The 27,041-nt window shown below is 47.0% G+C and overlaps 1 protein-coding gene across 2 annotated transcripts; it reads right to left on the reverse strand.

Annotated features, from left to right (window-relative positions):
- On the reverse strand, window positions 1-27,010 carry LOC130406450 (CD166 antigen homolog A-like). 2 transcript variants are annotated; one of them, XM_056612037.1, is made up of 16 exons: window positions 26,713-27,004; window positions 11,343-11,449; window positions 10,742-10,952; window positions 10,530-10,594; window positions 9,981-10,068; window positions 9,625-9,798; window positions 8,307-8,431; window positions 7,967-8,099; window positions 7,503-7,615; window positions 6,856-6,988; window positions 6,197-6,318; window positions 4,299-4,431; window positions 3,400-3,429; window positions 2,651-2,762; window positions 1,953-2,085; window positions 7-1,830 (listed from the first exon to the last, which is right to left on the reverse strand). In XM_056612037.1, the coding sequence occupies exons 1-15, from the start codon at window positions 26,768-26,770 to the stop codon at window positions 1,983-1,985; spliced, it is 1,707 nt and encodes a 568-aa protein (XP_056468012.1). In that variant the 5' UTR covers window positions 26,771-27,004; the 3' UTR covers window positions 7-1,830; window positions 1,953-1,982. The 2 variants fall into 2 exon arrangements, with proteins under 2 accessions (XP_056468013.1, XP_056468012.1); XM_056612038.1 differs by lacking the exon at window positions 3,400-3,429 and having other exon boundaries at window positions 1-1,830; window positions 26,713-27,010.
- Window positions 27,011-27,041: the final 31 nt, after the last annotated feature.

The raw sequence follows: 27,041 nt of genomic DNA on the forward strand, positions 1-27,041 counted from the left end.
GAGGATGCATTTTTTAAATGTACACTTTATTTTAAACAAAAGTACAAAAAACGAATGTCAAGATATTTACAATACTTGCATGGCAATGTTCATTTCTTTGGTCATATATCCAATTTGAAGTTCAACCCAATGTAGGGGATCAAACAGCACTGACACCCCAAGATATCTTAAATTGAATCTAAGCGGTCAACCAGACTATGAACACCCGACAAATGTCTGAATGAAACTACTTCATGTGAACTTTGCAAGTAATTGTGTAGCTGTTTACTTTCAACTTATTGGTGAGGTGTGTGTGTGACAAGCATTTTAAGCTAACATTAACCCTTGAACAATATAAATAACCAAAAGAAAAAATAATCACATACAGTCACAATAACATCCACGCTGGATAGACTTAAACCTACAATCCGTAATCACCGCATGGTGTGGGTTCACACTCCGGTTACTGACCGTCCCCCGAGGACAGACACCTCCCCCTGCTAGGGATGTTCATTTCAGTAGGTCACATCATTTAAAACTTCGCCCGTCAGGATCACTAGCTGATTCTCTAGCAAGGTGTTGGAACACCGCCACAGCATCCGTAACTTCTGAGGATAACATTTTGGTAGTTCTGTTTAGGTTCATCCAAAGCAGGTGGACAGTGACGATGACCATGTGTTGTTTACAGAGTGAGGTTTAATATTCAGTAACAGATCCTACAGATTCAGTAATATAGGCTAAATGACAACCCTGACAAAACTGGTATATATGTACAAACAGAGTCAATACTCTGTGTCATTCTACAGAAACCTGCCTTAAAACACCAACCTTCGGGCACTTTACACAACTCAAGCTTGTATGGGTAGATTTTCAAAAGAAGGCAAAGTGGTTTATAAGACGTTTCGTTAAAATGATTACCCACACTGATGAAATGAAAGGAGTGGCAATTAATTTGTCAGCGATAAGCACTCAGACGTTTACAATGCATCAGACGCTAAATAATCAGCAAAATGTTTTTGTTAAAGTACAGAAAAAGTAAACTGAATGCACCTGTATTACCGTAATTACACTAATGCCAGTCAGAAAAGGTGTGTTATTACACACAACTTTTGTACATGTTTCCATATGTTATCTTGGTGTTTCTTTAACATCCTTTCTAAAATCTACCAGTCAATATGCAATGCGGTTGGTTCAATCAAATTTTACTTAAGGCTGAATAATGAAACAACAACAATATTTTCCTGACATGAACAGACAAGAGAGATTATGATCTGCCATGCACTCATGCCCCCATTCTTCCTACTTCCTGTCCCTTAAGAAGTCAGCAATCTGTCCATAGCCTTTGCAGCATTGCCTCCTCAAATTCAGCATATCAATTTGTGGCCAAAGTGGTAAACCTGAATGCGTAAAGTACATAAATAAAAAGATTGACATGATGTGACTCGTCATCCTCTGAAGTAACAACAGCTATGTTACTCTAACCCTTCCTTTCTGCCCAAAATGCAGGTACGTTTGTGACTATTTGCTCTCTTCTCTCACCCAAAGACAGCAGCGGTTCAGATTAGCACTCAACAAACAAAAACAAAACAAATAACTGCAGTTTCTAATCCCCAAATCCAATTTCCCTTCTTACATATTTCCAAACTGAATGTAATAACAGGCAAGTATCAGTAGTGCAGACAATTATGTATTTCACATATCCCTTCATTTTTTCAAAGAAGGAGAAAATATTCGAGTGGAATTAATTTTTAGAATCTAAATCCAATAGGGCTTCATCCAAATATACGGTAGTTTTGTCCAAAGCGAACAGCAAACAGAAATGTGCAATAGCTTCTTGTTACCACTTTGTCACTGCAAAGGAAGAAAAACAGGAAAGTAGAACGTTAGACATAACATGAAACGTATGTATGTATATACTGCATATGTATATTAGTAATGAACCGAACTGGGTGGTTGAATGTCTGCTGTCTCACCGTCCACATTCCCACGAGACGGTGTCCTGTCTACATTTCTGCTTTTTGGCTGTTCTCCTCAACCTTCTCCTCCAGCTTCTTCTCCTCTTCAGAGGAACCGTTCTCCAGCTCTCCGGTCTTCCAGCTCCCCTGCCTGTTTAATCAAAGGTACAATGTCTTGATTACTCTTTGGGTGTGTACTTTGCAATACCCCTACTGGCTACTCATGCCTTGCTTTGACAGACTTCTTGTTTAGCAAACGGTCCACCCCTTTTCTTACTTTTCAGACAAATGTCAGTGGACTGCATTTATGTAGCACTTTTCTAACCACTCAAAAGTACTTTAGAATATTGTCTAACGTTCACACATTCATGCACAAATTCAAAAACCGACGGTGGTGACCACCATGCTCGTCGGGAGCAGTTAGGGTAAGATTTCCTGCTCAGGGTCGGCCCGACACTGAGATTGCAACCTTCCAGTTACCAGCCACTCCACTCCACCTCCTGAGCCGCTTGCCGCCCCAGGTGTGCTTACAATATCCCAGCAGCCCGGTTTCTAGATCCATAAATCTAGATCGATTTATGGATGGTACTCTTATAGATGACGCACTCACCCTTTCTGACTGGCTTGTAATTATAGATTATTATGCATGATCTATGTTGTGTGCATTGACTCTGAGGATTTGCAGGATCATTTGGAGGAACGGCAGGCGTCCTTACTTGGATCTCTTCATGTATATCCAGTATGCCAGGCCGACGATGACGCCAACCAGCAGCAGACCCGCCACGATGCCAATCGCAAGTTTGGTCTGGTCGCCGTTGTCCGACTGGTCTGTAAAGGAGAGGAACACAACATGGATGAGCAAACACTAGCAACACTTTGGAGACGAGGTGAAATACAGACACCATGATTGCATAATCAATGTTTATCTATGCAAGGATGAAAAGGTGTTAATGAAACATGACATGTTGAGTCATGGACACTCTGTAAGGGATTATGAGTGCTTTTTTGTGATTTTAGTTTATATTTTCTTTCCATTTCTCTCGTTAGTGAGCGGCTTATGGACAACACAGAGGATCTTTCAGGATGCTGGCAGCTCTAGTCTTCCCATGCCTCCAGAGTTTTTCATAGGATCAGAATCGGGCTCTGTGTTTGATGCCTTCCCATGAACGGTACCACGTGAATCTGCGTTCACCAGCTGAAGACCTGGAAGACTTTCCCTGTGTCTGGTTTAAACCGAGGACCTCTTCTTTTCCAGTGAGCCACAATGACATCAAAGCCAAGGTGTAGGTTGAGTGTCTGTACCCTTGTGCCCCATGTGGCATTGTTATTCCTCATGACAGCGTAGCCTTTAAGCACTGATCCGAAAGGCTTGCTTAAATCATTCAGAGAAGAACCGAAAAAGAAGATAACATTACGTCTTTCTTCTTGCCCACTTCACCCATGAAGAAAAGAGTCTAGAACTTACCTTGTTTATCCATTCTCACCTCCTCAAATACTGAAATAAGATATGAAATAAAATTAACGTCCAACCAAAATGTCAAACTGTTTCTTGCGCCGAAGAAATAAACGGACAGACGCAAATGACGGAAGGCTTCCTCGGCGAGAGCTCATCTACCTCTACTCACCCCATGCACGAATAAACAATCAGTCATCATCATAATCAAAAGGGAAAGATTTAGAGTCCAGCATCCCGAAGTACACGAACAAAAAGAGTGATCGGAGAGGAGATGTGATGGGTTGTCTTAATCGCACACAAGATGAGAACGAGTGAAGGACAGAACTGAACACAGAGACCACCGTTCTAATGAGGAGCTGTGCTCCCGGGCATGCAGACGGGACACCCAGTGTCTGAAGAGAAGCTCCCGCAGGTAAACCACCATTTTGATAAGAAGACCACATGCAGAGAGAGAGAGACAGAGAGAGAAAGCATGCAAAAGAGAGAGGAAGAGAAGGAAGGAGAGGAAGATAGAGAGAGAAAGATAGAGAGTGAGAGCACGCAAGAGGGAGAGAGAAAGATCGAGAGAGGGAAATAGAGAGAGAGAGAGAGAGAGAGAGAGAGAGAGAGAGAGAGAGAGAGAGAGAGAAACAGAGAGTGAGAGAGAGAAATACACAGAGAGTGGGATTGAAACAGTGAGAGAGAAACAGAGAGAGAGAGAGAAAGATAGGGAGAGAGAAAAATAGAGAGAAAGAGAGAGAAAGATTGGAGATAGAGAAACGGAGAGGAGAGCACCAACAGCACAACATCCTTCCCCCCGACCGGGGACTAAGAGGACTGTGAGTTTAACAACAGGCCGTGGAACGGGAGGTGGCGGGTGAAGGAAGGTCAGAGGTCAGAGGTCAGAGCACCACCTCTAAGGTACTTACGGGATGAAACATTGATGCTCTGGATTTGCTGGCTGAACTGGTTGGAGACGGTGCAGTAGACGGTGAGGTTGGCGCTGGGCACCACGGCGAATTTCTGGGACACCTTCCCGTTGATGTAGGGGGTCTCTTCAAGCTGAATATCAGAAGAATCATTATTTTACCGTTAGCATTTGGTGAACTTTGAGCCTACTTGGTATGCTCATTTTGCATTGATTGCTGCTGTGTCGATTTACATCAACTTTATCAACTTATTTTATTTTTAGATCGATTTACATAATGTATTGCTTTCCCCGAGACAATCTTCCTGACTTGGAACCAAACCCGTCCCTAGAGTAAAGGAGCGTGTGACGGTTTGCCGGCCCCTAGTGTCAAACCTTTAACGACCTGTCATAACTCAAACACTTAATCTAAACAAATTCTAAATCTAGATGTATCCAGGGAATCATCAACATGAAAAAGCACGTATAATCGCAGCTGTTGTAAACTGGGCCAACGACAAAGAATACATCGTTGTGCGCTACCAATTCACACCACTAGGGGTCAGTGTCGAGCCTGGCTGCGCCTGCCTGTGCTTAACAAAGAGAGAACGTGTGCTTCTGGGACAAAGAAGCTGTGGTCTCAAGGGGATCACCCTAGACACAATGACAAACTGCTAACACCCCTTTCTCAGCACTTCCAAACACAAGGTGGCTGCCTCCTAACAAGCCATCTGTAATTGAATGTCTTGTGTTGTTCTCTAGGTGCATGCTTTATGGAGGGCAGTGGTTTGGCATAGTTTCCTTTGTTTGCATGAGGGATGGAGGTATACACTTCAGGTGAACAGTGGATCCCATCCCAGGCCCTCCCACCCACTGTTTAAGAGTTTAAAAGTGATTCAAATATGCAGTAGGTGTTTATCTTGGTGCTCGGTGTAGATTTACATACATCAATTCAGCAGAAAACTGATTTGTAAATAGCTCTGTGGAGACCGGTTTTGAGGAAAATCCTACCCCATCCACAGGCTTGGGCCACGCCCATGTGTGGTCTGCATATCATTTCAAACTAGCTTATTGTGCAGCTTTGTTACCCTACACACAATGAATCAAACCGGGGGATTTTTTGCCTCCTCACCCAGTGGCGCATTACAAACGGGAGTGAAAACACCATCACCACATGAGGAATGGTGCGCTCGCTTAATGACTAGAAAGTTTAATTAAAGGAAAAGTCTGAGGATCAAGGGGAAGGAGAGGCAGGCACTAGAGGAGGGGGTGGGAGAACACGATGGTAACGTGTAGAACAAGGATCTCATTATAAAGACTTCAGGCGTCTCTCGCCCTCCGACACATCGATCAGCCATCACTTGATGAACACAATAGGAATTATAATATTTAAATAATAAACATATATTTATATATATTTTTGAAGGAGGGGACATTGTTAATGATATCCTGTTTCTTTCCGGCACTACACTAAGCGATCTGCCACGCCCTTTTTTTTTTCCCCACCCCAATTACAATTCACGCAACAAAAAAATAGGATATTTATGAGACACACACCAGCGGTTACGGTTGAAAGGTACCAGAGCCTCGCAGAATAATGAATAATAGAACTTCAGCCTTTTCAACACTTTACTCGCATATACTACATAATCAGAGTAAATATTTCCAATTTTTGTGGAAAATGTGTTTTTCATGCGGCTTATGTAATACCCCATGATGAGGAGTCTGGGGTGTTGCATGTTTCATATCCCCCCCCCCCCCCCTCAGTCAAACCCAAACCCCCGATAACAAACGAGGGCCTTCAGCCCAGCGCGCTCGGGCGGAAATGAACACGGACCTCCGAGTACATCTATAACACACAACACAGCCTTACAGTGAAGGATCATAAATAATAGAGGGGGACAGGGGGGGGGTGCTTACCAAGGTGCCGTTGACGCTCCAGGTGATGGTGGGCTTGGGGTAGCCCTCCGCCTCGCAGGTGAGGACCTTGTGCCGGCCGTCTTCTCCGAGGCGCTTGGTCAGTAGAGTGATGACGGGAGCGCCTGCGGCAGGAAGGAGCAACCGTCATCCAAACCGTCCACACGTCAGGATTTAATCATTGATTTTAACTTAAATACTCGCTATGTTGGCTTCTGTTAAATATTTAAAAACATAAGGTGAAATGGGAATACGATTTAGTTAGGGGGTGTTAGATGGTGCCCAGGTCGGACTATCAAAATGGACACGACCAAAAAGTTTTTATCTTATCTTATCTAAAGCTGGGGCGCTCCAGTTGTTCACCGGGTTGAGCGCGTACCATTAAAGCTTGGTTCTGATCGCAGAGACCCGGGTTTGATTCCTGCCGTGGTAATTTGCTGCGTGTCCTCCCCTCTATCTCCCATACCTTCCTGTCTATCTCAATCTATCATAAAAGCAAAAAAATGCAAGAAAAAATCGTAAAAAATAAAGAAATCTTATCCACGGTTGATTTGTATACCCTTGAAGTTATGGCTCGTGTGTTTGTTAGACGTCAGGCCACTTCCGGTCATGTGACCAAAAGTAAAAGAAAGGGATACAAGTCGCGTGACGGAAGTTCTTACCTTCGACGACGAGCTGGAAGGAGACGACGCGGCGCAGTGGGCCCAGGGTCACCTGACCCTCGTAGACACCGGCGTCGGAGTACGTCAGGTTCTTGAAGGTGGGCACCTGGTCTGCCTTGAGGAGTCCGTTATCCTGGAGAGATACAGAGAACCACACGCAGGGGACGTCCGAGGAAGGGATTCAGTGAATAAAGTGAAACAGGTTGAAACCCAATGTGATGAGGCCCAGGGACAGGAAGTAGAAGCACGCAGAGAGGATGCTATTAATAGAGAATTTAGATGTAATAGACTTTCATTAGCGACCTATGTTTTTTTCTTCATTTTATTTTATTGGTTGTATTTCAGTTTGTTTTGTTTAATGTATTTTTATATGTTGTATTTCTGTCTTTACCACTGCTGTAAACCCAATTTCCCTTTCGGGACATAAAAAGTACTGAAATGAACTGAACTGAACTGAACCAAGCTTAAATGAACTGAACTGAACTGAACCAAGCTTAAATGAACTGAACTGAACTGAACCAAGCTTAAATTAACTGAACTGAACTGAACCGATGCCAGTGGAAGCAATTAAATAAAGAAAGTGAAATAGGTTGTAACCCAATGTGATGAGGAACAGGTGGTGAGTGTGCCCCTGGGGACCTTTGTACCTTGGTCCAGGACACCTTGTGGTCTCCGGAGGAGTCGACCTTCAGGGCCACCACCAAAGTGTCCCCCGCCTTCTTCACGACCTCCTCAGAGGGCGACAGGTCCACGTTCAGGTCTGGAGGAGAGAGAGGAAGTAGCGGTCAACCATGCGGCTCCAAAATTGCTGGAAATGAAGGAGAATTCCTTTAAAACCGCAAAGATAACATCGCCAGCTCTGCAGCTCCTTTACCAAGGAGCTTTGGTAGTTCACCGCTGAAAGCCAAACCCAGTGCTTATTTTTTTGTTTCCCACAAACTCAGTGTGCCTCCACGTATTTTTTAACACCCGCAATTCTTCAAGGCATGAAATGAAATCACACCTTAATCAAAACTGCCCACCATTTCACCAAGGCCTTCTCCCTTACATCATACTACCCCAACGGTGTGCTGCTATGAAGCGGGCAGCAGTGTGTGATGCAGTAACTCACAGCTGACAGTCAGGTTGATAGAGGCCTCCAGCGAGGGCTTCTCCGCCAGAGAGCACTTGTACTCTCCGGTGGCGTCTCTGTTGATATTCGTCATGGTGTAACTGTCTGAGTCCACCACGTTCTTTACCTCCCCCTGCAACGACATAATGGAATATATCCAGGCCATCAAAGATTGACCGATGATAACACTCAGACGGATTCGATTTATTAATGGCTTCGGCGCAATTAGGTTATGCTAAGATGCATTACCGGAAGGGGATGGGGAAGGGGACGGGGGGGTGGTAATGACCTGATTAATATCACGTGGATCGGTGACGTGGACGACTGATTGGCTGCTCACCTTGATGAAGAAGTTGAAAGTGGTGGGAGCTGGGTTGCCGTCGGCAACGCACCTGAGGGTGACGTTGTCCCCTTCCAGCAGGACCCCCTCGGAGAGCACCTTGAGGCTGACGTTCTCGGTGGGGTCTGATGGAGGAACACACACACACACACACACACATGCGCGCGCGCGCGGTGAGCAGGGGGGTCGAGGGAGGACGGGAGAGGATGCGGGGGAGGAAGGGAGGGGCGGAGAAGGGAGGAGGGTGTGATAGAAGGAAGGTGAGATATAAGGTAAGAACCAAGACAAACAAAGGAAATGACATACAAGTGGGAACGGAAGAAAGTCGGGTAGAAAAAAAAAAAAAACGAGAAGGAAAAGGAAGACACTGTGAAAGTCATTCTTTGTGATGAGCAGAATGAGCCCAGGGCGTAACGATTGTGGTGAAAAGCCTCTGTGGTCCAGAGAGTTTGTATGCCTTCATAGTATTCCTGCTGTATAGCATCATGGAGCCAAGGACACATTTGGGTAGCTGTCTCAGCCCCAGGCTCCGGTGGAAACGACATCAACGTTGAACTCCACAGATGAGACAAATGGTCCATATTTCCGCTCTGACTGTGCTTGACTCGCATCCTGTTCAAACAGGGTCTAGCAGCCAAGTGAATGAAGCGCTCCTAATGTATGCACTCCCCGTGCTCCATAATAAGCCACCAGCTGCAGTTCTTTGGAAAGGAAACGAGTATAATCGACCTGCACTGCTAATCGCTTTGAAACCGTTAGATTCAATATAGACATAAATACAATGACGAGCTCTTTCCATGACTGTATCCTGTCTCTTCCTTTCCCGTAGTTTTCACCCTCTGTCATTTCCTCGCTGTTTTCCTCCTCCTCATCGATGGTCGATGATGTTAACTGAACTCTACCGTTTTTGTAGGCTCACCTGAGCTTGTGCGTTTCACAACTGGACCCCCAGAACCTTGTTGATTAAAACTGGGAGCAACAACAGGGTCGAACCCAGACCTGGCTGCACGGACAGCGCCCTCCTCAATCAACTCAAAGAACATGCAAGCGAACGACAAATCCGCTCTTATTCGCAACGTGCGCCTTCACTTGTAAAAAGCAAGATACAAATAAAAAAACCAACAAAAACACGATAATTCAACAACTATCCATAGAGCACCCAGAAGTCCTTGACATTCTGGATCCACTGAAAGGAGCAGGGGCCTTTTCAACAGTGGATAGAGAACTCTAAGTCTGGCCACGCTTTTGTGTGGGTTGGGTTGGCCGCAGGGAGCCATCTGAGACTGGGGGGGGGGGGGGGGGGGGGCTGCTGCCTTACATGTGATGGTGAAGGTCACCGGAAGGGACACCCTGGGCTGACCCGCCAGGTCCAGCGTGCCGCAGGTGAAGCTGGCATCTGCGTCTCCCTTCCCCGCTGAGTACCTCAGGGTGGAGGAGGTGGTGGAGAGCCCTGTGACGGCGTGCACCTGCACAGAGTCATCGATCACGATGCCTGGGAGGAGGGAGGGGGGAACATTAAGCTTAACAAAGATGCAACAGCTTAACAAAGACGGAACCGATCAACGGGATAACGGCCGTTCGCAGCGGAAGGAAAGTGCGCAGCCGAAAGAACAACGATTAGTGTGCAAATGTGGAATATCTGGATCAATACAACCCCTGTGAATGCCGACATACCTTTGCCGTCAGCGGACAGGGTCTTGTTGTTCTTGAACCAAGTGATATTGGCGGCTGGATTGGCGTCTATTGCGTTACATTGCCCTATCTAGACGAGAGAAAAGTACACACAAGAGAAAAATAAACGGTTTTAAAATGGACATTTGAAAACGATTGAACTTTCAATATCCCATTTTGAAAAAGCCAACATGTTTGCCGTGGTACGTTTTCATATTGCGAATTTGCGAAATCTTTGAGTGCATCTATTGAATTTGCTAGTGCTGTTTTAGGCGACAGACCATGAAATGCATGCCCACAGCAATTCTAAAGCCCCTCTCCGTCAGATCTTCTGGATGTTTTAATTGCAGATGGTGTGTGGGGTCGCAGGGGGGGGCGGGGGGGGGGATTCTTCTCACAAATTCATGAGAATCACTTCAAAGAACTCTTGGCTCCCGTGGAACCATCTAGAAAATGCCTCAAGGTACATGAGCCCCAGTCAAGGATTTCCCCAGACAGTTGACTGTGTAAAATAGTGTAGGCAGAAACACACGCACACCATCAGAACGTTACCTTAGCGAGTTTCCCGATCTCAAGTTCAGCCGCCTGTTCTAAGAGCTCCAGATTTGTGGGATCCTCTGCAATGCATCGAAAGAAGAAGAACTGTTATGAAACCAGTTTACCTTCAACGATTATGAGTCAGATTACAACAGCAAACACACAAATCCCCCCCCCCCCCCCCCCCCCGTCAATGCATGACCCCTGTAATGGAGGCTTGCACTCACTGTGGACCACCACTCTGACGTGGCGCTCTAAGAGGCCTTGTAGGGTCACCAGCATGCAGATGAAGACTTTCTGGTCCTCCAGGGTCAGCGCCTCCAGGAACATGCTGCCGTTGTCCATCATGCTCACGCGACTGCTGTACCCATCCTTGGCCAGGACCTCGAAGGGCTTACCCTTCAGCTTCTTGATCATCATGCCCGACTCAGAGGGGTTCTGGAGGAAGACGCAGCAGCATAACAACGTCACGGCCACGCCCAGGAAGGATTTGACACTACACATTCTCACATTTAGGTGGTGTTGCTGATGCTTTTATCCAAAGTGGCTAACAACATTTTCTTCAAACATTCACACACCGACGGCGGGGTCGACCGCGCAGGGCGACAGGCAGCTCAATAGGAGCAGTTAGGGTGAGGCGTCTTACTCGCGTCTTACTCAGAGGTTACCAGTCAACCCGCTCTACCTCCTGGGCTACTGCCGCAGTACAGCGTGGAGCAGCGAACCGGGTGCACACAACACTCCACAGGGAACAAACAGCTGGGTAATTGCGTGTCTCGGCCACATCGCACCGTCGAAGCGAGCCAAGGGATGAAATAATCAACTTACGAGTTTCCATTGGATGAACATGACGTCGTCTGGTGGGGGGGATCCGTTGTTGCAGGGCAGCTCGAGCGTCTCCCCGTAGGTCCCGATCACAGTCACCGTGCTGCTCACTGAGGAAGAGACGGAGAGGAAAATGCATTTATTTTTCAATTGCTTTTGGGGACCGTCTTTGGAACACTTGCAAATTTCTGCGCAAAATTCATTTTTTTTTTGTAATGAATAAGCAGAATGATGACTATTTATTCAAACAGATGAGTGTCTTCTTGAAAACACAGCAAAATAACTTTTAGGGGACATTCTTCCCTGCTGCTATCGCAACTTGCTTCCCTTTTGAATCCTGTAGCGGCCTGAATTTAATTCGAAAACATTTCCATGGAGACTTACAGGCTTGAGAGAGGGAGATAGAGGTGGGAGGAGGAGGAGGAGGAGGAGGAGGAGGAGGAGGAAGGGCTTTGAGGGAGAAGGTTGGAGGCGGGGAGGTGGGGGGATTGTAGAGGGGGGGGGGGGTATCTGAGAAGACACTCGGCAGTGAGTCGGCATGACACACTCGTTTCAAGGAGATGTCGGTGAGCAGTCGCAGGGGTGGGGAGAGAAATGAAAATTATGTGTTGTCATGAACAGAATTCATATGGCGTGCCTCTTCAAGCGAGGTGTGATGGATTCGTCCTGAGAAGGCAAACACTCAAGGGGGGGTCTGCGGTCCGAAAGAGTAGGAGGCAGTCCATTGGAAATGTATAAGATTGAAGCAGTGAAAAATTGCACTTCTATTTTGTTTGCTACAGGAGGAAAATACAGAATACTTCTTAGATGTTGTTGTCAACACATCCACCCAAGCCACTATTTCTTTGATTATAAATTTTAGACGCACAGTGCAACACCGCTTTGAGCAAAATGGATGAAATCCATCATAATTTATCATAACACTTGACACCTTAATGCCATACAATATCAATCTATATGTCACATTGAACAACATGGAGATTAATCAACACATTTTTCTAAGTAAAATGCCACATTGCCTGCCTTGTGTTTGTCAGATATATATATATAGACATAACACCATTCATTTATTCATCCCGATTTTGATCACAGATTTCATGTCATATGAGGCTGAACTGAAAACTTGATTGATTGCCTTTTTACAGTGTTATCTACTTTTAAATAACAGCAGCAATCTACCAAAGTGACAGGACGTATTTCCTTTATCATGCGTCCCACCGTTTGTAATCCCGGAAACAGTGGAAATGCTTTTACAGTGGCAACTGTTGTTCAGAGGGTCCTGGTGTGAAAATCACCACCCGTTCCACATGCACTTTAGGGATCGATTTACATGCATTGTGAAGACTGACAAGGCATAGTCTTAACACAATGGGACAGGAAATGACAACTGTTGTAGGACAGTGCATCTACTGCAGCACATCTTGTAGTAACCCCATTGAACCACACATTGCAGTATTCAACCATATACTGCAGTGTTCAATGTGTCTGTGTGTTCAATGTGTATCTAACTAGCCGTGCTGAGCAAGAGCTGGCATCAATATTATACCCGGAAACTGTTATCATGGTCAATCTAGATCTAGCTCTCCGGAATCCAGGAGGCAGAAAAACACATGTTTAATATTGATTTCCATCATCTGTCCTCCGCCCAGTGCGGTGCGTGTGGAAACCATAGCAATGTGAAGGCAGAATTGTATGAGCAACTGGTTGCCATTATGTCCGCAAGATAACACTCATTCACTTAAAGATCAGTGTCTCTGTGCTACCAAGTGCTCCTTATACACTGCAGCGACTCAAGTACGTTCAAACCTATTAGGGAGGGGGGGCAAAGGTTATCAAATTTACTTTACATAAAAGAGGGGCAACTTGGGATATAAATTCAAATGTGCCCGTTTTGAATATTCAAACCATGCTGAGCCCGAGCCTCTCCGGGGAACTCGGCGGGCCGGAGCGCTACGGAGTGAGGCTCCTCCTCCACAGATTAGGGCGGAGCACAATGAGGACCAATCACAATTGTTGAATGAGGCACCGACACAATGCCCCGCTCCCGGAGATAAAGTTAATCCTCCCACACAACAGTACGAGGTGACCGCTCACATACGTAGATAGAGCAGGCTACACAAAAGAACCAAAAAAAAAACATCATCATTCAGCCTAAAATAGAACCCGTTTTTTTCCTGATGGGCAATGAGCGGCATTAGTCTGGAGGGTTGACCCAAAACGATCCTGAGCATTGATGCACGCAAACCGGTAGCAACCAGAGAACGAGCCAATCAAACCCCAGAGCCAGACAGAGAGGAGGCCCCGTATCGAGCAGGGGAGGAAGCTGTCTCGCCCGCGTGATACTGATTAACGTGGTTTGTTGCAGAGAGAGTAAGAGACAGGTAAGAGAGTTGAGACGGGGGCTGCTCACTGGTCGACCCACCAGGGAAATTATCTGTTCTCCTCCTCCATCAATCCCTCCCATTATTCAGAGCCCGGTTTATCTACCAGGTGACCTGCCACGCCCCCACCACCACCTCACAAAACCTCTCCTCTTCTCATTTTCGGGTTTCGAAAATTTCGTAAGTGAAAAAAGAATCGTAAGTGAAACAACATCGAAACTTATTGAGTTCCTCATGAGGAAATTAGGTTTGCGCAAGGAGTTGCAGACTGGAGGAGGGGAGGGAGGGCACTGGGGGGTAGGAAACAGATGTCCGCCGTCGGTTGAGATACGACAGCGTGATTCTCGATGGCATAGCCTGGACCGTCACCTCGGTCTGTGAACCAACGATGCCCACAAATGCAAATCCTACTTTACATATTGAAGTGCATGCAACTGCAGCTCAAAACATACTATTGTACCTCAGCCGATGCTCGGCCAGTCTCAATTTAAAAAGAAAAAACGTGAACTGCCCTACACATGAATGAGTGAACGAGTCGAGCGGGTTAGAGAACAAGAAGCGGCAGTACGTCAACTGTCTGTGTTCACTACGTGTGAGCCTTTCCTCTTTCCCCTCGCCTCTGGGGAGGAATCTCTGTCGCTGACTGAGAGGTTACTGACAGCGGACCTGCTCGAACCCTCCTCCAACAGGCCTCTTATGTGGGAGGGCTCCGCGACATTCGTCCACCGCGTGGAAGACACTATTCTCCCCCAGCCCCTCTCTGCCCCCCAGACCAGCCCCTCGCACTAATGCAGTCCCCGTCTGGGAGGGTATGTATGGACGCAGGCTGGGATGTCCATTAGACCGATAATTTGTTTTAAATACAAGCCATCTAATCTTGATGCTGCATTTCGGGGAAGCTCTTATGTCGGTCTGTTCTAGTCAGTCTAATGGGTGAATGTATTTACCTATGTCTCTTCTGATCTGGGAAGGGAAAAGGGGGAATGAATCTCAATCGGATAAGGATTATTTTGCTGTGGCTGGGCAAAAGGTGCGCCTCCAAACCTAGGATGGCTGTCTGTGTTCCGTTTTCGCTTTGAGCTCGTATTACGGTCTAGCCTGTTACAACACGTTGAAAGGCTGTAGGGCCTTCCTGAGAAGAAGGTATGGATTGGAAACCAGCCCTAAAAACTCATCAGCGTCTTACACCACACAAATAAAGCAGAAGAATCAATTACATGACATGTCTTGGCCCGAACTTTGAAATTCTTTATGCGGTTTATGCAATTATCGCTCAAAATCTATAGATTTCCCAGGAATAAATCAATAGTTAATTTAAAGCAACATTGAAAGTATACCCCAGATGAGTAGAAAGTTATACATTTTATTTAAATTGTTGAGTCCAGGTCTTTTCATGAGCCTCATTTCCAGATTTAAAGTTATTTAGCTAATACCAGCAAAATCAATGATGTCTTTGTCCAAAGTCTCACAACATAAGCGAGAACAAAGACACACAGAGAAAACAGGGGATAGAGAAACAAAGGCCTTCCTCCCTATCCCCACACAGAAATAACACAACCTGCGCACACTCCAGACCGAAGACACAAATCCATCAACACAAAAAAGTAGAAGACTGATAACATCTTAATACCCCACCCCCCACCCCGACCGGGGCAGCCTGTGTGTGTTCACCGACCACACCTGGAGCCACACACACAAGGTGGGTGGGGGATGGGAGATGGGGGATGGGGGGGGGCTAGGGCAACTGGCAGCGCTACCACCTGCTCGGATTCTATTGTTGCCGGGGCGCTGAAACGCAGACTCCCAGTTTGCCAGTTTTTTCCCAGCCGACCAGGCAGTTGCGCTAGTAACATCAGGGCAGAACGTCTCCTGCCTCGGGGTCGCCTTTCAGACTCGGTTCCCTTTCAGGGGAATGCGATGGCGGGGAAGACAGGAGATAATGACATGGCTAAGGTGGAGAAATAAAGGACAACCTTCATTCCAAGTGTTCACGTTTAGCCTGCCGAAAAGATGTTGAGTTTTTTTATTTTTTCTCGTGGAAGTGAATAGGCAAGCAAACAAAGCCATGTGGAGCCACTCAGAATGATAAAATGTGCCATTTTATCTCCCATGCCGAGCTCAAAGGAAGCCATCAGCGAGTAATGGGGGAAATCTGCAGAAGACTAGTTTGTTTGCAGGTGATTCTTTTTTCTTTTTCTCAGTCCCTTTCCCCCAAGGACTCTTCTTCTGGCAAATCAAATTATGAAAAATGCATCTTCGCATTCCTAATGGACTTGGGCCGTGTTGGTGACGTTCGAGTCTCACAGCACGAGTAGAACGATGAGTTCTACTCCACAGTAGAGGTCCACAGACATTTTTTGTTCAGCTATTTTGTAAAGACTCAATAGTCCGATGAAATCACAGAAGGCTCGCAGCAGACGAGAGGAAGAATGAATAGACTCACTTCAGGGGGAACTGCTTGAAAGTGGTCGATGACGCGCGGAAATAAAGGTTTTTAAACGGACGAATACACAATGGGTATTTTGTATTTAGTTGGGGTATGATTGAACATATATCCAGACAAGGACTCTGAGAAAGGGTGTCATTCAGGTTCAGGAAAGAGGAGAGCGGAGGACATGGAAACAAAACAATAGACATTTTGATATTATGTAAGTCTCGGGCATTAGATCTTCATTACGCCACCAGGACAAGAAAGGAAATCATAAAAGCCTTATTATGAAGGAAACGGATAATCACTCTAAATGGAGCAAGCCGTACACTTTTGGGTTGAAATTGATCCTGTGGTATGATCATTAGTCTGTCAAATGGTATCCTCAACGCACACACTCAACCCTGTGAACCCCAAGCATACAAAAAAAAAATCTTTACCGCGTCATAAATTCAATCCATAGATAAGCTGCGAGGGGGGGGGGATAACAGAATGGCTTTTAAAACACCACCGGTCTTGTAGAGTGTGAGGGGAGGTAAGTGCACTCAGAAGAAATCCCCCCCATTATGTGGTGAATTATGTATTTGAGGGTGCTGGGGCCGGGGACCCTAGTCAGGGGAGAGTGGTGATGGGATTCCTACCGGGCCGACCGGACGGCTTCAAAGGAGAGCCCCCCGGTCCTATGCCCACTATAGGGTCACACACACACACACACACACACACACACACACACACACACACACACACACACACACACACACACACACACACACACACACACACACACACACACACACACACACACACACACACATCCCTCGCACTGACAACCTGCCATTAAAGCTGCAGCATTAGGCCATTAGCAAAGAACAGCCACACCGCTTCCTACTGGTCCATTAACCGCAGCTAATCTAATTCAAAGGTCCTTGTTTTGCCGATGACTTCATTTGGCTCGGTTTCCAAGGGGCCACGCCCAAATTAATGGGTTATGTAACTTGTGTATTAAAATGAAGTAGCTGTACCATTGGATTATATAGTAATATACATATTACACTTTTTGATGAAACTTAGTAAATCTAATAAATCGTCGCAACCTTTGAAATAAAGTTCACTGACACAGACTCACTCTCAGCCTAACTTAGGCAATAGATCATTTACAATTTATTCATTCAGACTGACGTTGTTTTTCGAAACCTAGAGGCTTTTCAGAATACATAAAATGAAAGCAGCATTCGCATCATCAAAGCATCCTCAGTCCCCCCTCCCCCAACCCCCCTTCCGTAGGTACCACATTAAAGGGGACATCTATCGCTTGGCAAATAGGCCGTAAAATAACATGTCTCTCTGGCCTGGAGCGAAGCCAACTACATTACAGGAGCGAAAACAGGAAGTATTTCTTCCCTGCATGGCAGACTGACAAACACTTATATTTTTAATTGCATAATTTGCCCGTCAGGCATTCGAACGTGTAGCCGTGTAATAAGGGTACCGTCCAGAGACCCCACGTGGTCAAATTAGCGACAACAAAGTATAACACGCGGAATAAAATATAAAGGAGACAATCAGTAAATATGATAAGGGAAAGTACAGAAATGTTAACTTTAAATGTTAAAATATATTGGTGTTTGCGCTGCACCGGTGTGGACACACTCTACACCGGCGGTTGTGGAAGAACACCGTAAGGAACAGTGCGTATCTTTCCCTGCCTGATTCAGAGCCGGTGGGACCACAGCAGCAGAATCCCATTAATATCGACTAATTGTTTTTCCTTTTTTTTATTTTATTACGTGACGTGTTATTTAATAATAACTCAATAGTGCAAAGGAGCTGAACTACAAAATCTCCTGCTGAGTGTAAGTCAGGGGCGTTTGAATCCATACAGGGTTCCTTCTCTTACTCTGTGACCACTGAGCTCCAACTTAGCCAAGATGTTTTTGAAGACTTACAAATAAGGGGGTTTGAACATTGGGATGAGTTCGGATGAAATCTCTCGGCAGTGAAACACAGTGGTGCTATTGTTCGTCCAAAAAAGGGAAAAATCCGGTTAAGAATCGCCATTCAAAGCACCATGCTCATCACATTGGATGGTTATGAATCGCCATCCAACGCATCGTGCACATCACACACATCCGTGCACAAGGACGTCTGCCGGCAGACACAGAGCCTATATAGTCAATGGATCCGACCATAGACTAACCCACACAACGCACAACTACGCACCCTGAACTCCGGGCCGGGGAGATGTTCGGTGCACATCACAAATAAAAGTATAAAAAACGTCTACTTTATCTCCTTGAATTCTGTTACGGCTTAAGCTAGGAGCACTTCTTGATTTGACAAATATAATAACATAAATATGGATAATAACAGCCAAACGCTGTTTGTGACAGTGTGAATAAGCTCTGAGGCTGTGGCGGATCCAACAGCGCGCAACACTGTGACCGTTGCCAAAACAAACTTTAAGAAACCCACTAACACACCGGCGATATCACCAGCCTACAGATCGGGTGGCTGAGCTACCTCTATCAAAGTCCCCGGGGCGTTCCTTATCCCTCACAAGTCCCATCCCAACCAGACACACACACACACACACACACACACACACACACACACACACACACACACACACACACACACACACACACACACACACACACACACACACACACACACACACACACACACACAAATTCCAAGAATGAAAGCAGCAGCCTTGTGCATTTGCATAAGTCCTGGAGGGGGCCAGCGTAGCATCAGTTGCTCCGACTGCACAGAGGTCAGCGGCCCCGCAGATCCCAATCAGCCCTGGTGACATAACACGGCTCTGTTTGGGCTAAGCCAAGCGGTGTCTCCCGAGCCGACAGGGAGTGAGCCAACACCCTGGCCCGGAGGTGAGGGGAGGGAGGGGAAGGAAGGGAGAGAGACATTAAGCTCCAACGTGCATCGCTTCTTCTGTGTGTGTGTGTGTGTGTGTGTATGTGTGTGTGTATGTGTGTGTACTCCAAATGCATCCACTTATTGATCTGAAAGAGGCTCATTACATGGTGCATGGGCTGGCACTAATATTTCCAAGAAACAAATGAATGATTAATGGTCCAGGGTTTACTTAGCGCGGGCTGAAGTTTTATTATTATTGCCGGAGCAAGAGGCAGAGACTAAGTTGACACGACATCAATAATGGATCTCAGTATAATTCCGTATCATCCTGGTATCCGAGGGACCCATATTTAATCAGGCAGGACTCTCTGTCATTGCTTAAGCCGACACCTCGTCATACCCTCAACTTTGATACGTGATGCAGCCCAGCCCACTGGCTCACGTCGGCGGAGGCAGGGAAGAGTCCCGGCGTGCTACACCGCGGCCGTCATGACAACCCTGACCTCCGAACCCTGACATTCCTGCCCCACGCCGCCTGCTCCATTTCAATGAGCTCCCCCTCAGACTCTGGAGGGGGTATCTAGTCGATTCCTCCAACACAGGTCCCTGTCTCTGCTCATGACTCCTTCTCCCATGGCTGTCCCTGGAGGTATCCGAAGCCAAGACAAAAGCAAAAAAGGATTGGACGACGATACACAGAATGAATGAGATGCCAGCTTAATTCCTACTGATCAACATGTTCCCCCATACAGGCTGCTTTATGACAGGCTGGAGATTTGAATGTATGATTTTAAGAAAATGCCGTCGGGAAATTATTTGAATGATGAATGGAGGTGGATTTATACAGAAGAGCAGCTCTGCTCTTTTCTGATAATTTCCAGTTTCTACTTTCCAAACCTTCCAAAATTGGATTTGGTTGCTATTGCTTTTGTTGCATTTCATAAAAAAAATTATTTAAAAGATTGGAAATTAATTCAATTAGATATTTAACCAAAAAAAGGTACATGAAACAAATGGGTTTTAATTGTGGTTTCCTCTTATTGCTTAGTTGCTACCATTCTTTAGTGAATAGCTTTTCCCTTTTCCGCTGTGATTGCCTCGGTTAAATGCATTGAGCCGGCAGTGCCGTCAAGGCCATCCGTCTTCCAATAATAACGTGACCCCCCCCTTGAACCCTTGAAGGCTATTCTGAAGCCCCTCTGAATAACATTTTCTATAAATGATGTCTCCTTCACAATAGGTAACCAGAGTAGAGAGAACATGTCCTCTCCACGTTCATATTATAAACGGCATGCGAAAGAACAGTGCCCTTATTGGCTACGGCGACCCCATTACTCAGATGAAAACACTCAGGAGTTAATTTCATAATGTCCCGCTGCATGGATCACGTGGGCAGACTCCCTAAGATGACAATCATGGAAGATGTGCTTAACAGGGACATAGGACACGGCGGTCCGTCAGACCCCGTGAAGTACGCCCCCCCCCCCCCCCCCCCTTGGGGGTGCTCCCATTTACCAATAAAAGACTTGATCTTTAAAGAGCATGACTTCACTCTTGTACATGCAAGCTTTTACGGCTTTATAAAAAAAAAAAATTGGAGGGGAGGGGAGAGCAAAGGTCGCTGGTAAACCAGACCCGTTGGAGAGTTACAGTTGTGCACGTTCTCCCCGGAAACCTCGCTCCTTGCTGATAAGGAGGGCGATAGGGCAGAGCTGAGCATCGCGTCCAATTACTGGAAGACGGTGCACTTCACCTTCTGCGAGTGCTCGGGCTGCGGGGCGGGTGCACCCTCAGAGCTGTGAAGGGGCAACTTCACGGCCTAACTTCTCATGTCTAGTGGTGTAATGGCCGGCTCTCGGGCTCTCTGAATATAAATGAATGCAAAACAGTGTGGCCGGGGTGGCTGATGATGGCTGGGAGATACATCTCATTGCTGAGGAATACCCTCGCAGCGTTATTAAACGTGTGATGGGCTCCTTAACACGATGACCTGTTGGGAGACGTTTCATCTGTCAGTGTAGCTTTCAAAGTAAAAACGGTGCACGGTATTGTGATAGCAGCATACAACTGCAGGTCACAAAGTCTTCGGTATACTCCCGAATTTGTTGGCACACACACAGAATCGCACAAACACAGATAAGCACGAGGCGGAGTAAAAACCCCTTAAAAAAGCGCCTCTGCCTTGAGATTCGGACCATGTATTGGATGTGAGCCCTTCGGTATTTATTGCATGCCCAGCTTGCGCACCAGCAGACATACGTTTGCCTGCCCGTCCCCTCGTGAAAAGGAGGCTCCCTTCTGAATGAGCGCTCCTGTCGGCTCCCAAGTTCAGCCGGAGCCGCATGTAATCATAGATAGCTCGGGGGCACCGTGGGGTGCTGCGGCATACCAGGGAGGGAGCAAGATGGGAGGCATCAGCGGAGCACAAAGCACCAGCTTTTAAAATGACCAGACTGTGGAAGCGAAGGTCAGCCGCGGACAAAAAGCCGTGCTGTCGAGTCCTCCGGGCGAAGAGCCCTACGACTATGCTTTCATGACAGGAACGAAGACGGAGAGAAAAACATGGGGGGGGGGGGGGGGGGGGGAAAGCGAAAGCTAAAGAGAGTTTGAATGAATAGGCACCACTCAGTATCGGGAGGCTGTTTTAGAACCAACAGAAAGCAATTCAGAAATAAATAGAATGAAAACATTGCGTTTTACTTCGGAGCCCCGATACCCCTCCCCTTCTCTCTGCCTTCCCAAAGCACCGACCCAATACTATCCCCTATTGTACAAAAGCCTCTTTCAGTCTCCCCTCGACCGGGAACAATTCGCCAAACATGTACGCTCCCTATTCCGTGATTTGCAGGTTTTCTGAAAGGGGCAGGAATTATGACTTTGCAGGGAGTGAACACTGGGGTGAACCCCCACCTCTGACCTCTCCTGGGGGTCAGGAGGGGGCTTCATGGAAGCAGGGCCCCAAAGGGGCCACAGTGTACTCCCAGTAATGGCTCCCATCGGCCCTAATGGAACATGATGACGGCTGTGTCTTTCCACCGACATTACAATGAGAATGGAAATAATAAAATCATTAATAAATCTCAAGCCCACAAAGATCCCCCCGTGGGACGGGGGCTTGACGACGGCACTGTGAGGCTCACCCTTCTCCTCCCTGGGGGGCTCTCTCTCTCTTTATCTCTCTCTCTCTCTCGCTCTCTCTCTCTCTCAGAGCCATTAGATTATCAACCCAGATAACAAACAAGAGGCACTCAGAGAATTCATTAAAGACAATGGAGATGCGCCGGGGATTTTTTTTTCCACTAAGATCCCGGGCCTTGTTAAAAATGGGTGTGGCCGCCCCGCTTTTCATATGGTAGGTGGTGGGGGGAACGCCCCCCCCTTCTCCCCCCCCCTCCTCCGGTGGCACACATGAGAACAGGCAGCACAGAGTCTGCGCCCTCGTGGAGGGGCGTGCCTCTGTGTGTGTGTGTGTGTGTGTGTGTGTGTGTGTGTGTGTGTGTGTGTGTGTGTGTGTGTGTGTGTGTGTGTGTGTGTGTGTCTGTGTGTGTGTGTGTGTGTGAGTGTATGTGAGTGTGAGTCTTTACCCTCGCGGAGGGGCGTATCTCTGTGTGTGTGTGTGTGTGTGTGTGTGTGTGTGTGTGTGTGTGTGTTTTGCTGTGTGCCTGTGTGTGTGTGTGTGTGTATGTGTGTGAGTCTTCACCCTCGCGGAGGGGCGTGTCTCTGTGTGTGCGTGTCTGTGTGCGTACGAGAGTGCATGGGTGTGTGCCGTTCCATATTCATGACAAAGGGAGAGAGAGAGAGAGAGAGAGAGAGAGAGAGAGAGAGAGAGAGAGAGAGAGAGAGAGAGAGAGAGAGAGAGAGAGAGAGAGAGAGAGAGAGAGAGAGGGAGAGGGAGAGAGAGGGGAGCGGGAAAGGAGAAGTCACCATCACACATCCATTTGTTTTAAAAAAAGAGACTGCTTCACAAAACAGTCAGCGGGCGTCCACAGGAGTCCAGTGGGGGACGGCGGGGGACCGCATTAATGACAAAGGAGCGAAACAAACTCACTTTTTGTCTTAACACAAGGGCCCGGGTCTATTGGAGAATGCCGTCGCCCTTTCCCCAAAACCAGGGGTTACCTTCACGCATTACAATGGGGGAAGGGGGGAGCCCTGCACAATAGAAGTGGTGCTGCATGGAGCCCCAGTCACTTCTATCCTGATGTTAATTCTCCCTCTTCAGGGCTGAGACAATGCCACTCTCATTGCAGCCCTCCCCTGAATACAACTAAATAAAGAACTGCTTTCCTGTGGCACAGCACTGCTCCACGCTTCATTTCTCAACTGAAAAGGCGAACAGGGGATATTGTTTTACAACTGATAAATTATTAAAATAAATACCCCCTAATTATCCTTAAAATATTCAAGTGTGAACACTTGAAGCACAATAGTTATCGGTGCTTTTATGTGAGAGTGGATGGAGGGAGGATCGCAGCGGTACAATTAAGAGTCTGTTACTGCTGTTTTACTGATGCCTAAGGAGAGTAAAACTGACACAAGAGGACAATGGACTTATACCATCATGGAGTCATGGTTGCTACTGCACTCGCTTTCAGAGCGCTTCCATGTTCTCCAGAGATGGAGTCCGTCATACCATTGCTTTTACTCAATGTGAGCCAGACCCCGAATTATACCTCTTTTATGTGTCACTCACAGGAAGTACAGCCACTTTGTGTGATGGCTATTATGATAGCTCTGCACTTCTGCCTGTGCTATGTAGGGCTGTCAAATGGTTCAAGTTGGATCATTCATTCTTGGTTTTGATTCGACACCGGTTCAATGGGTCTCTCTCCTCCTGACTCCTAAATTGAACATCTGGGCAGAACGTCTGGGTTACCGTGAGACAATAAGGAAGCACAAGAGCTTGCACAATCCCAGCCTGACAACCGACAGCCCCCCACCTGTTCAGTCATCCATTTTACAACACAGAGGCACAAGACCATAAACTGCACAAGCCCAACCGCATGGTGCGTGAGCTGCAAAATGGGGAAAGATAATACCACTCCAGACATAATGTACTCAAACCGAAAAAAACTGTTTACATCTGCGTGGATAGCAGTAAGTTGATAGTTTTTCGGATGGTGAGCTCAACCAACAGGTACTAAAATATTGTGCCACTTTGGAAAGTTTAAAGATTATAATAATAGCAGACAAACTCTGTGAATCCTTATCGTGCGCCACAAAATATTGGATCTTTGGGATTGCTTTGTGTGTCCCCCATTCAAGTCCTCTGGAAAGCTTTGGATAATTATCCCCAAATTAACAAGCGCTGCAGCACCAGGCAATTAAACGAGAGGGCTGGTGGTGTTTGTATTCATGACCACATCCCGGCTGGACCTTAATAACGCTTCTCAATATGACAAAAAAAAAGTGGATCTAACTATTCGATAACAGACACAAAGGAATCCCCTCCTGGCAGGGGGATCACAGCCTCCCCAGGTGGAGATAATTCTCCATGCAAACAAGACCAGACACGCAGGGGCGCATAGATACACAATGGTGTGCGTCCGCGATGCAAACCAGAGACACAAAGCCAGCCCGCCTCACCAGGACGCCGCCATTACGCCGTCACATGTCAGGTTTCGGCATAAACTAGTTATGGGTGAGCGGGAGGGAGGCGTAACTATCAGGTGAAATGGTCTGATTCTCCCCCACCTCGCCCCCCCCCCCAGTCTCTCTCTCTCTCCCCCCTCCCCTCTAAAGTTCCACACCCTACACACACACACACACAGATGCGCACACACACACACCACACACACACACACACACACACACACAGACACGCGCAAATGCACACACACACACTCGATTAGTGCATTAGCAAAGTGAGAGACCCGCTGGCCGGACTGGTAATACCAGCTGGAACACTGAGGGCTGTCCATTCAGGAGGGAGGGGGGGTTGGTGAGAGACAGCGAGGGGGGGAGGGGGAGAGAGGAGAGGAGAGGGAGGGGAGGCTGGAGTAGGAGGGAGAGGGTGTGTGAGTGCGGAGGAGGGGGTGGCGGCGGTGGACAGAGAGAGAGAGAGAGAGAGAGGGGGGAGGGATGGAGAGAGTGGAGAGGAAAAACCAGATGCATCTTTGCAGACTATTTGTTCTTCAAGCCTTTCAGGGCCGCTGTGTATTATCTGTGTGACTCAGGGTCGTGCCCCCCAGTACAAGAGGAGCCGGCCCCCCTCGCCCACTCCTGCCCCCCCCCCCCCCCCCCACCCCAACCCACAATGTATTGATATGGCTTGAATTGCTAACCCAATAAACTGTCCCAGCAAGACGTTCCCCAGGCCTGGTAATTCAATAAGGAATAAAGGGCTGTAGCCTCCCATGTTCCCGTGTTAGACGGGCATGTGGGGGGATCATCAGGATGTTTTCTTGGTCAACGAAAGACATAAGCAGTAGACTTACGGTCTCCTATGATTAAAAAAAAGAAAGAAGACGTGCTACCATTTTTTTTGGTCGTGTGCAGAAACATCAACAACGGTATAGTGCGCACTAGTACACAACACAAGAGCCCGGGGTGGACAGGGTGAGTCACAGGGAGTCGGAAACGCTTTAAAACCATTACTCGTGTTCTCCATCTCGAAACAACCAGGCCCCCGAGCGGGAGTAGTGACAGGTGTGGCATGGTATTAATTTACGACAGCGGTGCCTGTCGTGGGGAAAGGTGTCAGACGGGGAGAGGGAAAACTAAAGTAGAGTGCTCCACCTTTCCGCCCCCTCTCTCTCTCCCTCTCTACCGGCCGCTATCTGCTTGAGTATAGCTTCTGCATCTAAAACGGCAGGGCAGCAATACGACAACTGGAATACCTACCTGTTGTTAGGGGCGATGCAGCCCACGTTTAAAAAAAAAAACCTCTTCATTTTTACAAAATAAAACAATTTTGGTACATGTACATAAATAAATATCTAAAAATGTAATAATGTATTAATCGATATATAAATATATATTTAGATAAATATATCTCGCCATTATGCAAACCCCATTGTGTTTTCCACCACCACTGACTAATGTCCACCGAACGGCTGTGATATCACGTGGCGCCACTGGGCCGCCGACTCCACCTTTAATTGTAGCTGGCAAAGTTTCCACAATGGACCAAACGAGAAATAACAAAATATTACAAAAATCTAGTAGGAAACCGATGCTCTTCTATAGCTTCCAATTAGCTAGAACCCAACGGTGCACTAAAGGGTAACCACATAGTCTGAATGGGGTAACACGTGTGAGTGCGAAATGGAGGGAAGGCAGTGCTATCTCTCACCCATCATGTTACTAACGGTGAGATGGCAGGAAATGGACAATAGGTGCTGCATCACATTCACACCCAACCAACATGTGTTTGGTTGAATGGTCCGGTCATGGGGATCTGTACGTATAGTGTGACTATCCAGATGCCCCAGCTGATTATAAGAGAAGTTTAAACAACACTTCAGCCTGGAGTTATTGAGGAGATCTATCCTAGCCTAGAGACCTGCTTTCTGATATCCCGGCGTGGCGATGACGCCCTCGTCTCTAGTTTGAATCGGCCCATAAGTTACAATGCGTGTGCTGTGTTATGCACCCCAAAAAAGTAACGGACACCAATGCACAACAGCCAATATGTAATTTAGGACGGATGTGCACCTCCACCACACTGAGTGAGCCCAGAACTTACCTTGATAGACGATCCCGAAGAGCAGGACAGCCACCGCGCCGGCAGACAACAAGTGCATCCTTGCAAGTATCGCAGACTCTTCACTGTGTGGTTAAACGTGCGGGTTTTCTGTTTAAACGCCTTCCACAATCAGCGCAGCTTTTAACTAGGTTTTCTTTTCTTTTTTTTACTTCCAGGGAATCTCAGGGCTTTAGATGATCATTGAGGTATGCTGAGCCTTATTCTTCTCCCTGTGTAACGTGTAGTCACTGAAGTCCCTGGCAGCAGTAGTGCAGAACAGGTAACAGCGGAGCGGATGAGGAGGGCGGAGACCTCTGCCTGCAACTCCG

This window comes from Gadus chalcogrammus, chromosome 16 (genome assembly GCF_026213295.1).
Source record: "Gadus chalcogrammus isolate NIFS_2021 chromosome 16, NIFS_Gcha_1.0, whole genome shotgun sequence".
Classification (NCBI taxonomy): Eukaryota; Metazoa; Chordata; class Actinopteri; order Gadiformes; family Gadidae; genus Gadus; species Gadus chalcogrammus.